Source organism: Oncorhynchus masou, chromosome 12 (genome assembly GCF_036934945.1).
Source record: "Oncorhynchus masou masou isolate Uvic2021 chromosome 12, UVic_Omas_1.1, whole genome shotgun sequence".
Lineage (NCBI taxonomy): Eukaryota > Metazoa > Chordata > Actinopteri > Salmoniformes > Salmonidae > Oncorhynchus > Oncorhynchus masou.
Window position 1 is genome coordinate 49,165,897 of NC_088223.1, and position 16,870 is coordinate 49,182,766.

General features: G+C 43.5%; 1 protein-coding gene across 1 annotated transcript in view; it reads right to left on the reverse strand.

The window, feature by feature from the left end:
* chm (CHM Rab escort protein) overlaps positions 1 to 14,673 on the reverse strand; it is a 36,782-nt gene extending 22,109 nt beyond the window's left edge. The window contains exons 1-8 of the mRNA XM_064980887.1: positions 14,596 to 14,673; positions 7,234 to 7,300; positions 6,902 to 6,974; positions 6,490 to 6,614; positions 5,870 to 6,236; positions 5,570 to 5,686; positions 5,078 to 5,198; positions 165 to 387 (exon numbers count right to left, since the gene is read on the reverse strand). Of these exons, the coding sequence (XP_064836959.1) occupies positions 165 to 387; positions 5,078 to 5,198; positions 5,570 to 5,686; positions 5,870 to 6,236; positions 6,490 to 6,614; positions 6,902 to 6,974; positions 7,234 to 7,300; positions 14,596 to 14,647 (1,145 nt within the window). The 5' untranslated portion in view covers positions 14,648 to 14,673. The remainder of the gene's footprint in view (positions 1 to 164; positions 388 to 5,077; positions 5,199 to 5,569; positions 5,687 to 5,869; positions 6,237 to 6,489; positions 6,615 to 6,901; positions 6,975 to 7,233; positions 7,301 to 14,595) is intronic.
* Positions 14,674 to 16,870: the final 2,197 nt, after the last annotated feature.

The following is a 16,870-nucleotide window of genomic DNA, read 5'->3' on the forward strand; positions in this document are numbered from 1 at the left end:
CCATCTCTAGTACCCTGTCAAAATAGGTCTGGCCCCCAATCCAAACACATAGTTGGAATTCAGTGACTTTATAGTCGTGTGGACATTTTGCTATGTACAGTAGGATAGACTCATCATCATGTACCAGTGGTGTGAGGTAAACCCAGACATGAGGAACCACTGACCTGCAGAAGCACTGAGGGATCTCCCCCAGGCCGTAGAGGGGGAACAGGAAAGGCGTGTTGCCGTAGCGCCCCAGACAACGCAGGAAGTGCTGCGTAGCTCTCAGGCCTTCCACCGTGCCCACCTCCGGGATCACCATGGCAATGGAGTGAAGGATGAAATGCTGCAGGTTCTCCGTCAGCTTCTTGGTCTGCAGGAAGTCCCAGAAGGAATGCTCCGAGAAGTCTGGAGAGGAGAGAAGGTAGGAGTGAGGGAGAGGCCTAAGATGGAGAGAGATCAATTCATCAAACCAAATGTTATTTGTCACATGCTTCATAAACGACAGGTTGAGAGTTACGTAAGTGAAATGCTTACTTACAGGCCCTTCTCAACATTGCAGAGAGAAAGAAAATAAAAAGTTTCTACACTGAACAAAAATATAAACGCAACATGTAACATCTTAGTCCCATGTTTCATGAGCTGAAATAAAAGATCCTAGGAGGTTGTCCATACACAAAAAAAAAGCTTATTTCTCTCATATGTTGGGCAAAAATGTGATTACGTCGCTGTTCATGAGCACTTCTCCTTCGCCAAGATAATACATGCACCTGAAGTGTGGCATATCAAGAAGCTGATTAAACGGCATGATCATCACATTGTGCTGCGGACAATAAAAGGCTATTCTAAAATGTGCAGTTTTGTTACACAACACAATGCCACAGATGTCTCAAGTTGAGGGAGCGTGCAATTGGCATACTGACTGCAGGAATGTCCACCAGAGCTGTTGCCAGATAATTGAATGTTCATTTCTCTAGCACAAGCCACCTCCAATGTCATTTTAAAGAATTTGGCAGTACGTCCAACCGACCATAGACCACGTGTAATCGCGGCAGCCCAGGACCTCCACATCCGGCTTTTTCACCTGCGGGATCGTCTGAGACCAGCCACCCAGACAGCTGATGGGTTTGCACAACCAAATAATTTCTGCACAAACTGTCAGAAACTGTTCCAGGGAAGCTCATCTGCATGCTCATTGTCCTCACCAGGGTCTTGACCTGACTGCAGTTCGGTGGCGTAACCGACTTCAGCGGGAAAATGTTCACTTCCGATGGCCACTGGCACCATGGAGAAGTCTGCTCTTCACAGATTCATCCCGGTTTCGACTGTACCGGGCAGATGGCAGACAGCATGTATGGCGTTGTGTGGGCGAGCGGTTTGCTGATGTTTTTTGAACAGAGTGCCCCATGGTGGTGGTGGGGTTATGGTATGGGAAGGCATAAGCTACGGACAACGAACACAATTGCATTGTATCGATGGCAATTTGAATGCACAGAGATACCCTGACAAGATCCTGAGGCCCGTTGTTGTGCCATTCATCCGCCGCCATCACCTCATGTTTCAGCATAATAATGCACAGCCCCACGTCGCTAGGATACCTAGACAATTCTTGGAATCACCAGACATGTCACTCATTGAGCATGTTTGGGATTCTCTGGATTGGATCGACATGTACGACAGCGTGTTCCAGTTCCCACCAATATCTTGCAACTTCGCACTGCTATTGAAGGCGAGTGGGACAGCATTCCACAATCAACAGCCTGATCAACTATGAGAAGATGTGTCGCGCTGCATGAGGCAAATGGTGGTCACACCTGATACTGACTGGTTTTCTGAATAATGCCCCCTACCCATTATTATTTTTAAGATATCTGTGACCAACATCTTCATATTTCTGTTCCCTGTCATGTCGAATCCATAGATTTGGACCTAATGAATTTATTTCAATTGACTGATTTCCTCATATGAACTGTAATACTGTAAAATCGTTGAAATTGTTGCGTTGATATTTTTGTTCAGTGTAGAAAACAAAAATCGTAATAATCGAAGTAACAATAAACACACAATGAGTAATGATAACTTGACTATACACAGGGGTTACCAGTACAGAGTTGATTTGCAGGGGATACTAGGTAAATGAGGTAGATACAGTATTTACACATAACTAGGAATAAGGTGGCAGATAAACAGTAGCAGCAGCGTATGTGATGGGTAAAAGACGTTTGTGCAAAAAGGGTGAATGCAGATCATTAGCCAAATAGCTACCCGGACTAACTATTTAGCAATCTTATGGCTTGGGGGTAGAAGCTGATCAGGGTCCTGTTGGTTCCAGACTTGGTGCATTGGCACAGCTTGCTGTACGGTTGCAGAGAAAACCGTCTATGAATTGAGTGGCTGGAGTCTGACAATTTCTAAGGCCTTCATCTGACACCGCCTGGTCTAGAGGTCCTGAATTGCAGGGAGCTTGGCCTCAGTGATGTACTGGGCCATACGCACTACCCTCTGTAGTTTTTGCAATCGGATGACAAGCAGTTGCCATATACCAAGCAGTGATGCAAGCCTGTCAAGATTGCTCTCAATGGTGCAGCTGTAGAACATTTTGAGGATCTGAAGACCCATGCCAAATCTTTTCAGCCTCCTGGAGAAGAGGCGTTGTTGTGCCCTCTTAATGATTTTGTTGGTGTGTGGACCATGATAGATCCTTAGTGATGTGGACACAGAGGAACTTGAAGCTCTCGACCCGCTCCACCACAGCCCCGAGGTGAATGGGGGCGTGCTCGGCCATCAGTTTCCTGTAGTCCACGATAATCTCCTTTGTCTTGTTGAGCGAGAGGTAGTTGTCCTGGCATCACACTGCCAGGTCTATTCATCACCAGTGGTCAGGCCTACCACCATTGTGTCGTCGGTAAACTTAATGATGTTGTTGGAGTCGTGCGCAGCCTCTCAGTCATGGGTAAACAGGGATTACAGGAGGTGACTAAGCATGCATCCCTGAGGGGCCCCCGTGTTGAGGGTCAGCATGGCGGATGCGTTTGTCTACCCTCACGATCTGGGGGAGCCCATCAGAAAGTACAGGATCCAGTTGCAGAGCGAGGTGTTCACTGAACACAGGGAACTTACCTTAGCTTTAGTCAATGAACAGCATTCTCACATAGGTGTTTCTCTTGTCCAGGTGGGAAAGGGCAGTTTGGAGTGAAATAGAGATTGCGTCATCTGTTGGGGTAGTATGACAATTGGAGTGGGTCCTTGGTGTCTGGGATGATGGTGTTGAGACCAGCCTTTCAAAGCATTTCATGGCTACAGATGTGAGTGCCAAGGTGGCGATAGTCATTTAGACAGGTTACCTTGGCGTTCTTGGGCACAGAGACTATGGTAGTCTGCTTGAAACATGTTGGTATTACTGACTGGGTCAGGGAGAGGTTGAAAATGTCAGTGAAGACACTTGCCAGCTGGTCAGCTCATGCTCAGAGTACGCATCCTGGTAATCAGTCTGGCCCTGTGTGAATGTTAATGTGTTTAAAGATCTTACTCACGTCGGCTACGGAGAGCGTATCACACAGTTGTCCGGAACAGCTGGTACTCTCATGCATGGTTCATTGTTTCTTACCTAGAAGGGAGCATAGAAGGCATTTTGCTCCTCTGGTAGACTTGCGTCTCTGGGCAGCTTGCGGCTGGATTTCCCTTTATAATCCGTGATAGTTTGCAGGCCCTGCCACATCCAACGAGCGTCTGAGCCGGTGTAGTATGATTCGATCCTAGTTCTGTATTGATGCTTTGCCTGTTTGATGGTTCGTTGGAGGACATAACAGGATCTCTTATAAGCATCCAGATTAGTGTCCCGCTCCTTGAAAGCGGCAGCTCTCCTCTTTAGCGCAGTTCGGATGTTGCCTGTAGTCCATGGCTTCTGGTTGGGATATGTACATACGGTCACCGTGGGGATGACATCGTCGATGCACTTATTAATGAAGTCGATGACTGATGTGGTAAACTACTCAATGTTATCGGATTAATCCCAGAACATATTCCAGTCTGCGATAGCGAAACAGTCCTGTAGCTGAGCATCAGATTCATCGGACCGCTTCTGTATTGAGCGCGTCACTGGTACTTCCTGTTTGAGTTTTTGCTTGTAAGCAGGAATCAGGAGGATAGCATTATGGTCAGATTTGTCAAATGGAGGGCGAGAGAGAGCTTTATATGCGTTTCTATGCGTGGAGTAAAGGCAATCTAGAGGTTTTTTTCACCTCAGGTGACATGCTGGTAGAAATTAGGTATGATGGATTGAAAACTTTTTGGGTAAATAATATAATCTACAGCTTATCATGTGATACCCAGAACCTTAAAACGTCCTCCAAAGAGAGACACACCTCTCCCCTTGAGTTTACCCGACGATGCCATTCTGTCCTCCAGACAAAAAGAAAAATCTGCTTGATGCATATTATGCATGTTCTTGTTCAGTCACCACTCCAAGAAACATAGGATATTAAGGTTCTTCAGGTCACGTTGATAGGATAATCTCGAACGGCGCATATCCAGTTTATTCTCCAGTGATTGTACATTCACCAATAGAACGGAGGGTGGAGGCGGTTTATGTACTCGCCGACTTAGTTTCGTCAGGGTGCCCGCACGTCAGCCTCTCTTACGCCACCTTTTTAGAGTCTCGATGACTGTGGCCTGGTCCGGAGTGAGCAGTAAGTCCTGCGCCTCCAACTCTTTGAAGTAGTAATCTTCATCCAAAAAGTGGTTTGTGACTGATGTTCTGATGTCCAGAAGCAATTTCCGGTCAAAGGAAACAATGGCGGAAACATTATGTACAAAAAAAAAACAGTTCAGATCAACGCAAAAGTAGATTTGGACCGGAGCCTGTAAAACGGCTGCTATCCATTGTAGCGCCATTCTGAGAAAGTAGAGGAGTGAGGGATAGAGGACTGAGATAGGGAGAGAGAGCACTGAGAAGAGAGTACCAGGGGTAAAGGACTGGGATAGGGAGAGAGAGCACTGAAAAGAGAGTACCAGGGGTAAAGGACTGGGATAGGGAGAGAACATTGGGGGTAGAGGACTGGAGAAAAATCACCAGGGGTAGGGGAGAGGGGGTTCCTACCCTGGTACTCCTCTGGGTGCTGCTCAAAGTCCAGGCAAAAGGTGAGGAACTTCATCAGCATCCTTTTCTCCACCACTGTCAGCTGCTTGCTGCCAAAAACATCAGCCCTGGAGCAGGGCACCTGCAGACAGCCAGGGAGAGAGGGGGAGAGAAAGAGAGGGAGAGAGAAAGTAATTGTGAGGTTGTGTGAGGGAGGCGTAAAAAAATGAAAAAGGCAGGGGGGGGGGGGGGCGGTGAGAGTGTGTGGGGTCAAACATGGGACAACTATCTTGAGCAGAGTGATTGAAGTACTCAAATTAAAAACCGATGGTCATAACCACCACTCACTAAATCAAACGTAAACACATTGAAGATAATGTAAAAACGTTGTTCAGCAGAGATTAAAAAGCTGTTTGTGCCACAGCATTAATCTGACATTAATCGGAAAGTCACTTAAATCTGACAGATCTTACATCACAGTTCTGCATCTGTGTGTGTGTGTGTGTTCTCTACCTGTTCCACCTTCCCGTTACGGTAGGTAAGGATGCGGGTGACGTTTTTAAACTCTGCGTATCGGCTGACGTTGGACTTGATGAGGAGGTCCACCAGTGAGCCACGAGAGAACATAAGCTGGGGACGGTAACAATTGAACAAATAAGCAACAGAATGCATTTAGCTGCATCATTTAAAATGGTCTAGCCTTAAAGTCAATTAAACATTAGGTTACAGGGACAAATACACTTACACAGAACAATGTGTTCATTTGGAACATTGCCCCTCAAATGTTTTAACACATCAATATACTGTACCAACCTTAGACACAAGGTCAATGTTGAACCTCCGTCCCTCCTTAACAATCTTGGTATAGGTGATCTTTTTCTTGGGCTCTGGTTGCCTCTCAGCTGGAGAGGGGCTGGCCTGCTGCGCCTCCCCCTGAGTCTCCTCTGCCTGGCTGGGCACCTCTCTCTCCTGCCCCTCCGGTTGGGTCTGCTCTGCCCCAGCATCAGGTCCAGAGGCTGGAGACGCCTCATCACTGGCCACCACTGGCTCTTCCTCCTCCACAGAACTGCTCTCGAGCAGACACCTCTCTACCTCCCCCTCTGAGTCTGGTGTTTGAGGGACGGACCAGGCTGCAGCCGCAGCCGCAGCCTCATTCACCTCCTCCTCCTCAGGTTCCTCACTGCCAACAACACAAAGCAGGTTAGGAGGACATTAAAACAGGTGTGTAGGTGTCGAAACAAAACTATAAATGGCCATTGGTAGTGCCGTGTAAGCTAATTCCTGTAGAGTTTTCTGTAGTGCTTTATTCTAAATGAAGCCCTCATCAAGGAAAATGAGAAGAATGGAGAGGTGGGGCAGAGGTTTATCCTGTGTGTGTGTGTGTGTGTGTGTGTGTGTGTGTGTGTGTGGGGACCGGTTGTCTTCAGTGGTACCTGGCGTAGCAGAACACTTCCAAGTTGGAGATGGACGTGTCCATAGAGCTGAGCGCCAGGGCCTCCTCTCCCTCCTCCAGCTTCTCCTTCCAGTCCTCCCGTACAGCCTCCTCACTCTGGCCAGCCTGTTGACACAGGAGACAGGCCACAGCTACAGAAAATGTGTGACATCCAAATGGGTACACAATATATTGCACATGCCCGTGCAACGTGAAGCCATTACCCAGGCCTCTCACAAGAACCCCCAGGACGATCACAGTTAACACATTATATTCTTTAAAAAAAGGTCAGAGCAGGCGAACCATTTCATATTCACACCTCCAGTTAGTCACATTGGTTGAATCAGTTAATGTGATGCTTTGTGATGATGTGCTACATTTCAAAAGATAATAGCAAACACAGCTAAACTCACTTTGTACTCCTCGATCCAGGACAGCAGTCCATTGAATGTGAAACTGGCCCAGTTTCCAGCATAGTAGTTTCTCCTGCAGGATGGAGCATAGATTGCAAGTAAGAATTGAAGTCATGTCTTTGTTCATGCCTTATACACAATCAGGTACCAGTAACTTTAAAATGAACCAATTTGACAAAATATTCACCCCAGAATGTACTTTTAAAAAATAGGCTATTTTGGAATTTGTATCTAAAATAATCACACAGAATGAACGCCTAACCAGAGCACCATCTCACCCCAGTGCCATCCAACATACCATTACCCGCCCACCTCACCCCCCTCAGACTCACCTGTCAACATGCAAGACCCTCTGTCCAACACGGGAGCATGCCGCTGCAATAACAGACTCAGACAGGCCTGAAAAGGAACAGAGACAGGAGACACATTGTCAAGCCCAAGACGAAGCCATTCAACCCATTATTTCCACGTGGCTTTTGTCTGAATGGAATAGTTTACATTTAATTTAAGATATATATTTTTTTTTCAGCCTGAACCTATTTGCAAGCAATTCACTGCATTGGCGGTGCCTGCTGAATCGGGAAGTGATGAGTATTTCTTTTAGTGTATTGCTTATTCTATTGTCAAATGGGAAAGAAATGTCTAGAATGAGACTCTTAGGGCATTTGGAGTGCTAGTGGTGTTGGCAGTTGAACAAGGTTCATGAACAATAGGCATCAAATAAAATGAGGAGTTCCATTTGAATAGCACTACATTTTCCACGGCACAAATGGCTCCTGCCCCGAGGGGAAAGAAAGCGCTATCCTCTGTCGTGAAGAGCACATCAAGAAAATAAAAAAAAATCCACCTGGTATTCATTTAGCCGAGAGAAAGACCCTAATTCATTCCGGAGGTTTCCGTTTCCTGGAGAAGACAAAAAGGTAAAAAGGGCCAGGGCAGAGGAGTCACACCACAGAGATAGGGGTTAGGGTAAGCGAGATTGAGAGGCAGTGCCACAGTTAGAGCCCAGAAAACAACTCCATTAAGCCACCAAGGCATCCTGGTCTCTCCATCGCTCTTCTTTCTCATCTGGCCTTGCACTGTCCCATCTCGCACACACAATGGGAAAGTGATTTATTCTCATGTACATGCCGCCACTTCCAAACCTCTCCCTGTGTCATTTAACAGAGAGCATCTCTCAGTCACAACGGAAAGCCATAGGCTTATGCCGTTTCACCTTGGCACTGTACGCTCTCATTCCACATATGCTGTGGAATGAGAGTGTCCTCACCATTTCGACATTAGGCATATAGGCTGCCAAAGATGAACACAGCTGCAAGCATCACCAAGGATTATGCAAGAACATGAAGTATAGGTAGCCAGTGTCCAATCGTATCAATGTTGGGACAGCACAAAGAAAGATTTACGTGGACACTTAAGTATAAAATACTCTCTCTCAAAGAACTACATTGTGTTAAAAAAAAAACCCGACATAGTTGTATCTCTAACCACCAGGCCATTCTTGAGATGTTTTTAAAAACTGTAAATAACCTCCGATGCCATCTTTTAATGCCATTTATCGGGTCCGGTATTGATTTTTCCACATCATGTTTGCTAAAGACAAACATTACCTGCCATAAAGCACTGATGCCACACAGACAGGCCTCACGATAAATAATAGATAGGGGGCCGGCAGGACTTTGATGACCGAGCAAAGCCAAAATGCTTTCAGCAGGAATTGTATGTAATCATAAATCACTCTTCATTTCAGAGAACATTCCAAAATGGATTCTCTCTCCACCTTGAAAGTCATTTGACGTGTTATTTATAGTCGGGCTGAGAGCGCTTGGGAAGGCAAAAAGAAACTAGCAAGCCCTCAGCAGACAGAGCAGGATGGGAAGGCACTTCAGTCAACACCACCCCGTCACATCCTCTTCTCTTGTCACTCGTATACGCACACACACATGCATGCACGCACACCGTTAAAATGGGATTAAAAATGAAATCCAGCCATTCTATTCAGTCTTAACTGTGAAGTCTTTATAGTTGATAGACTTTCTTACCCTGTGCGGTAGGCCCATCTTGTTTTAACATCCAGCTTACAATACGAGAAGATGATGACCCAGTGACTTGAATCGCCATTGTGTTTTGTGTTTGGGACATTCCGTGTAATTTCTGCAAACCATGACACTCACCATCTCAGATTGCTCTGAAAATAAGATAAGCATTCCTGCAAACATTATTTTGCTGAAATATCATTTGATCTCTGACAAATTAAGCTAATTGATTGCATTCCAAATTGGCCATTTTAAATGTATAGGATTCATATAATATTCAATAATTATAGCACCCAACATCTGATTTGGACCAAACTTTTTTCTAACAATGAGTAAGACATGAGGAATCCAAAGAAGTGGTCAGAAGCAACCCACGGATCCCCCCACACACCATGCCAATCCCACCCCAACGAGTAGTTTCAGTTTTCTATGTCTGACAAGTAGTATGGTGCTGCGGCTCGGAAGTATTGTTTCTTCATCCTATGCAATGTATTCTCAGTGAATTTGTTATAGTTTCCCCCTGTTCAGATAAATGAGACAGAAGTTGTTGGGTTTATGTCCCATCCTATCATCCTGATATAACCAGGTTCTGACCACTAGATGGTGCTGTTCCTGCTATTAGGTGATTAATTTCTTAAGAACCCCCCAATTTGCCTGGTGGAACTGAGCTACAGTGGCAGTACAAGTGCAATGCTGAAAGGGAGGCACCGTGAGACCCAACACGTTGCTGGCAGCAGTGCGATAAGGGACAGAGGGAGAAAAATCACAGCACTTATTACAGAAATGATTGCAGTTGATATGCAGCCATTGTCAATTGTAGAGGATGCCGGCTTCAATACCCTAATGGCATATCTGGAACCAGAAGAGAAAACATGATGGCCATGATGGAGAAATTGTACAATGATTGCTCTGCAAGTACAAAGTACGAGCGCTCAAACACCACACGTGACGTTAACAGATTGTAGACGTTTATGAACACACTGTGGTACATCATTGCAACGAGCCATCACATTGATGAGAAGTGGGACATGAAGTCCCATGTACTGACAACTGAAAACATAAAGGGAGAGGAACACAACAGAGAACCTAAAACTGCATTAATACCATCGTTGTTGAGTGGGTGGGGAAACAGCAATAAAGTGAGCACTGTCTGGTAATTAGCCAGGACTGCTGTAGATTGACCCCGAGCGGTTGTACGCAGCACCATATCTGAATTGTGAATTCACGTCTTGTTTTTTTTTTTGTCACACCCCTAATTTCAAATGCTAACTTTTTAGCATTTGTGGCACAAATCCAATGCAATCCAATGCTAGATGCTCTGGTGAAGGCATAACTGCCGAAACACATTAGCCTGCCAGGCCGAAAATAAAAAGGTGAAATCTTTTTGTAATTTCATTTCCATTTTGTGACATAAATGCTAAAAAGTTAGCATTAGAAACAGTGCCCAACAAAACCAAAGCATGGATTGCTATCATAACTCAAACTGGAAACAAATGTTATTTTGTATTTTGGGTGAACTATCCCTTTAACATTGATCATTCTTCAAACGTTTACCATCTAGTGGTCGGAACCTGGTACTATCAGGATGTAATGTCTATGAACGGGAAAAAAAAGTCACAAAATTCATTACATAGGATAAACAATCATTTGAGCCGCAGGTCCATACTACTTGTCAAGACAGAGAACTGATACTACATACTCGTTGTTGGGGTGGAATTGTGGTAGGGGGTCCATGGTCAAAAGACAACCCTTTCGTTGGATTCCTCATGTCATACTCATAGTTAGAAAAAAAAGTTTGGTACAAATCAGATGTTAGGTACTATAATTATTACATTTTTTATGAATCCTATTAAAAAAAACACAATTTGGGTGCATTCAATTAGCTTAATTTCTCAGAGATCAAATTTTTTCAAACAAAATAATGCTGCAGGAATGCTAAACTTATCGGTTTCTAACAAACGATTTCAGAACGATCTGAGATTGTGGGTGTCAAATCGACACGTGCGTTATTTTACCAGACAATTTGTTGTCGTTTTAAACCTGACGACAAAGCAAGAAGTCTAAGTGCAAGTCAGAGATGTGTCAACTAGTAAAGCTGGAGATTGTTGGCTCAGTTCCATAATCACATGTCCTGCTAATGGAGGCCCTTCATGGCAGTGACTGGAGGTCCTACCAAGATGGATAGTTACATTAACACAACAGCAGGGAACGGCTCAGCAAGATGCCGGCTCCGTTTGCTTTATTGCCTCTCTATTAAGACTCTGCACAAGACCAGTTCCACTATGAGAACGGGAATAATTGTGAATCTCTGTCACTGCTGTCCCGGGAACACAATCGATTTGCCATGATACCATTCCACTTAGGCTAGCTTGTAGAACGTCCTTGTAGGTTTTACCTGTGCTGACTTGCTACCTCCCGTCCAGCTCACTTGGCTGTTGTCGAACATTTCAAAATAAAGGTCCCGTGTGGCTCAGTTGGTAGAGAATGGTGCTTGCAACGCCAGGCTTGTGGGTTCGATTCCCACGGAGGACCAGTGCAACAAACAAAAAAAGTCTGAACACGTATGCACTCACTACTGTGGATACACTCACTAGTCTGGATATGTTAAGCGAATAAAATGTGAATAAAATGTCAAACGTAGGCTATTTAAGGGATATTAATCTAACGACTGGACAAAAGATCTGCAATGGCCCAGGGGTGCTATGCTGATGAAAATTATTTCAAGGTCAAATTATTTAAATTACAAAAACAAATTGACAAAATATTTGTAAAGCAGAGAATTAGGCCTACAATTGGCTAGACCCCCTTTAAGAGACTTTCATACATCAAACTCACAGATGTCAAAAGAGAACTAGCCACGTAGACCAGAGGTCCCCTGTGTCACCCCCTGGTGAGCGTCAGAGGTGTGTGAACAGGGGACTGACGGGGTGCAACCAACAGGAACACCCTGCCTCACACAGGTGAAGGGCCAGCAGATGGAAAACAGGTGTCATTAGGGGGCCACTATATTCATAAACAACTGTTCCTTGTCCACGGCCACCTATTGCACACAGACCCAACACAAAGACAGAGGCTGGGGAACCTGGGGGAAAAAATGCTTGTCTGACCAACCTTGACACAGAACACTGCCTGCACAGAAATAGACTGGGTCATCAGTGCAGTGTTGTCACCCACAGTATGGGGACCAGCTGGCTTGAAGTTTTGCACCAGCAAAACCAGAAGTGGGCCAGAGATATTCAATTTGCACACCATCAATCATAGTGCTGAATTATAGCAATAGGCATCTGAGCTGTCATTTTTAATATTTATTTTCCTCCTCCATTGCATAGCGAAACCCAGCACTGGTGAGCTCCTACAGTGGATCCCCTGCTGGCATCAGTTCTGTGCCTTGTACCAGGTCTGTGCATGGACTGATTTCTGAACATAATGAATTAGAGCACCTGTATCCTTTCCTGTGCTATTACTGGGGCTAGATTCTTATTGGTAAGCCCAGGTCATCATTCTGAATGAAGACAAACCATTGCATTGTCTTACCAGAACATTGAATGAAACCAGTGCTGGGGATTCATCAAAGAGTATGCCAGCTGGCCTATAGTGAATTACAGTGGAGGCTGCTGAGGGGAGGACGGCTCATAATAATGGCTGGAATGGAGTGGTATCAAGTCAACCAAATGGAAACCATGTATTTGATGCGTTTGACTCCATTCCAGCCATTATTATGAGCCTTCCTCCCCTCAGCAGTCTCCACTGGTGAATTAAAATGTAGCCTAAGATCAACCCAGTGACGTGAACGGAGTTCATATCATTACTAACACCGTTTGGGAGTAATTGATTACATGTAATCGGTGACATGTAATCTGATTACAAAAAAAACTAACTCATTAGTTATGTAACCAGCAAAACATATTGTAATTGGATTACAGATACTTTTGAAAAACTAGATGATTACTTTTCAGATTACTTTTAATTTTAGAAAGGATGTTTGAGAAAAATACACTATGACACCTTTCTGTTTACTCAATTACATGAAATTCAGCATTAAAAAGAAGCTGCAAGTATGTTCCACCAGAGTGAGTCTGTCCACAAGCCAGAGACCACGATGACACAACAAATGTGTTTGTTAGATAATTTGTCTTCTTTTAATGTCCTTTAAAGTCATCTGCACACCAAGCTGTTTGCTCCTAACAGAACTCCGCTAGGTGAAGTGAAAGTCTGTGCCTGGCATACTCACCTTAAAAAACCTGCGCTTGAAAAACAAGAAAAAAGCGGCAATAGTGTCCCACTTGAGATGCCGTAGCCAGTATACATTTCCTCAAAATAGTACAAATGAATCTTCGATAACTATGACGTGTGGGATAGTATTTCCCAAGTGAAACAATTTGCATGAAAATTAGTTTCATTGAGTCTCTCATTGAATGACAACAAACACTTAATTGAAGAATCCATACTGTTGACCAAGGGGTAAAGACTTCAGCTACCGAACTTTGGCTTGCCTCAAGATTTTTTTGGTGTACGCATTAACAGAGGAAAAAACATAGTATATGATGGGAAGCATGCAGACGTCTTAAAGAGAAATAATCAAAAAGTAACAAAAGTAATCAGATTACGTTACCGAGTTTGGTCAATCAAAAAGTTACATTACTGATTACAATTTTGGACAGATAACTAGTAACTGTAGGCCTAACGGATTACATTTAGAAAGTAAAATACCCAACCCTGAAACAGTCATGGGTGTGTTAGGGATTTGAGAAATACTCATGTAGACGTTTTAGTTTCAAAATAATTATATAGAATTACAATTAGCTAGGTGCAGAATGTGTAAGATAGCATCACATTAGACTCATTTGTGGCTGAACATTTGAGCAAGCAATTTCTATTCTGAAGAACCTGATAATGACATCTTACATTTCATATCCTGTATTGTCTAGTTAGCATTTATAAACAGGTAGATAGGAAAATATACTGTATGTGGTGGTTGAACACAAACAGTTCTACATTTCATTGGCTAAACATGGGTAGCGAACGTTAAACCTAACAGTAGCCAAGGCTAGTCACAATGACAGTGCATGCTTCTCTCAACTGAGAGCAAGCAGTATGTTAAGTTAGAGAGATGCCTTTACTAATGCTAGCTGTTTGGCTGTATATTTTACCTTTTGTACCATGTGCAAACGTTGGTTGTTGGGGTTAAATTTAGTTAACTAGCTCTTCACATCAAACATGGACACGATAGTAAGAATTCAGATAGCTGATAGCTAACATTCACACAGACGTTGCCATCAAGGAAGCTGATGACGTTGTCAAGTTAGCTACTATAGCTATCGATGTTGAAATGGTGAGCTTATAACACACACACACATTTTTAACCGTTCAGAAAATGACACGAATTGCTAAGGCTATAGCTAGCTAGCCGTTTTATATTCAAATGGTACAGGTATACATGTTAGATATTCCGTGCTCCTAATTAGCAAGGTAACTCCCTAGCTAGCTGCTAACGTCAACAACAAGCGGCTAGCGTTAGCAACAAACGCTATCAGCCTTTTCACAGTTTTGGATGAAACCATTAGACAATATTCTTGCACCCTCCCCAATTTCAGAGGCACAGTTATCAAGAAACAGGTTGAAAGTACACACACTGGCAAACCAACAATAGTTTATTACCTGTCCCGAGTATGATAACATCAAATTCGGATGGTAGGTTGTCCGCCGCCATGGTGAGCACTGTATCATGTGACAGAATAGCTGTGACGTCACATGTACGTGCGCGTGTGTACACACACACAATGATTAAATCAAAAAGTATCCCATGTATTTTCTCTTAAATAATAAACATGAGTAATATCATATTAGTAAAGATGTAACTATAAGTAAACAAAAATAGAAACACCGTACCTTCAACATCCAATATTTCATAATATAGTAGGCAATGGGAGATTAAGGTGATAACATAAATAACAACAAGATACACTGCATCAGCATTGATGAACACCTCCAGTGGTCCTAAAACTTTCCATCAATCCCTAATATCTCAGCCATTCATATAGGGTAAGAGGTATCTTAGTTTTGGTCCATGTTTCCTAGGGGACCCTAATTGGTGGGGAACATGTACAACATATAAAAGCACCACAGACCCACCTGGCCAGATTAGAGTTTGAGGGAGTTCGATTAAGCTGAGTTGCGGTGCAGCGGTCTATGGACCAGCCCGTGACATGAACGGGCAAAAGCGATAAGGGAGGAGCGCCCTTCACAAATCGAACTGTAATCTATACCACTCGGTCATGTTGTCAACAATCGTTCAGAAACATACAACATATTTTTTCCATAAAAAATACAGTATGTTGAAATTTTAGTTTTCATTGGGAAGGCAGATTACATATTTTTTTTATCAAAAGCAATACATTTTGCATCTGAAAACACAGAATCCTTATTAATCCACATGCTTAATCTATGTGACTTTGTTGTGAGCCGACTTCGCCGTCGGCCACGAAAGAGGCCGCTGGTTCACGCCCGGGAGGCAGCCTGGTTCCAAAGCGAATGCAATCACTTTTCCCCCGGTGCAAACTCCTCCCACTGGGGCAACCCGGGCCAGATAATCGCATCCCCTACCATTGTCCCTGAAGGTGGTCTGTGTGTTTTGTGCTGTGTTGTTACTGTGCAAGTCTAATTCTGAGCCAGGGTAACCATTTTGTGACTATGCTGTTTTGAAGAAATGTTTTTGGTGTGGTTGGAGTTTTCTGATAAGGTAGGCTATTTGTATCAGTGCTGATTGACACTGGTCGACACAATCCAAATGTTTATTGCTTTGTAGGTTAGGGCTATGACACTGCAATAAGGTCATTTTGTTTTTCAGTTGTTTTCATGTGTTTGGAGACACCTTTTTGTAGTCTAAGCAGTCTTAAGGTGATTGTCTTTTGAATGAAGTTGTAATTCTATTCACTGTTTATTTTTAAATGCAGTGGATAGCTGTTTTCTCTTTTTTCTTTCATCCTGAAATGATTTGTTACTGCTTTTGTTCAGTTGTAAATCAACCAGGAAAGCCTGTGAAAGCATGGTCTGTGAAAGCATGGTCACACTTTAGTCGCCAGTCTGTTTTATTGTCGGAGTTATAAGAACCTGTTTGTGTATCTTTTTTAGTGCTATCCTGTTTTTAACAAGCAAACCTGAACAATGCTTGTTTTGTTCAGGTATATATATATATATATACGATTTGCCCAACGAGAGTTATCCCTAAACAAAATGATCAAACTGAGACAGGCTTCTGAGGGATTTGCAACAGGGATGAGAATAAAAAGGCAACATTCTGAAATAGTCAGAATATGATGATGCATATGATCATCTTTGTGCACTGGTGGTTGCAGCATAACCTTCTTCTCCTTCTTCTTCTTCTCCTTTTCCTTCTTCTTCTTCTTCTTCTTCTTCTTCTTCTTCTTCTTCATGCAAAGAAACGTTAAAGGTGCATGCCGCCACCTACTGTGCTGGAGTATGTGTTCAATCACGGTTCACATTACATTAGGATAAAAAGAAAACTAACACAAACATCTAAATCCATCTCCCGTATTATTTACTACTAAGTTAAATTTTTAAAAAGCCATACTAACTTCCATCAAACACTCCCCCATTCCAAAAATCCCTTTCAAACCTCCCCAACCCCGTCCAACCTCAATTAACCCATACACATCAATCTTTCCCTCTCTTCACATACTTACAACAATACAACAACACATACACTCCGGACACAAGCCATTCACAGGACGGCCAACCAAATATAATGACGAACTCAGTAAATAGTAACCTAGGCTCAACCAGGCATACTTCTCCTGGTCGACAACTGTAGATGGTATACCCCACTAGCCACATTTTCCAAGAGCTGGCATCACTACTGTCAATGGCAGAACATGGCAATGACCCGATTCTGCGTATAGGAACTGTTTCAGCC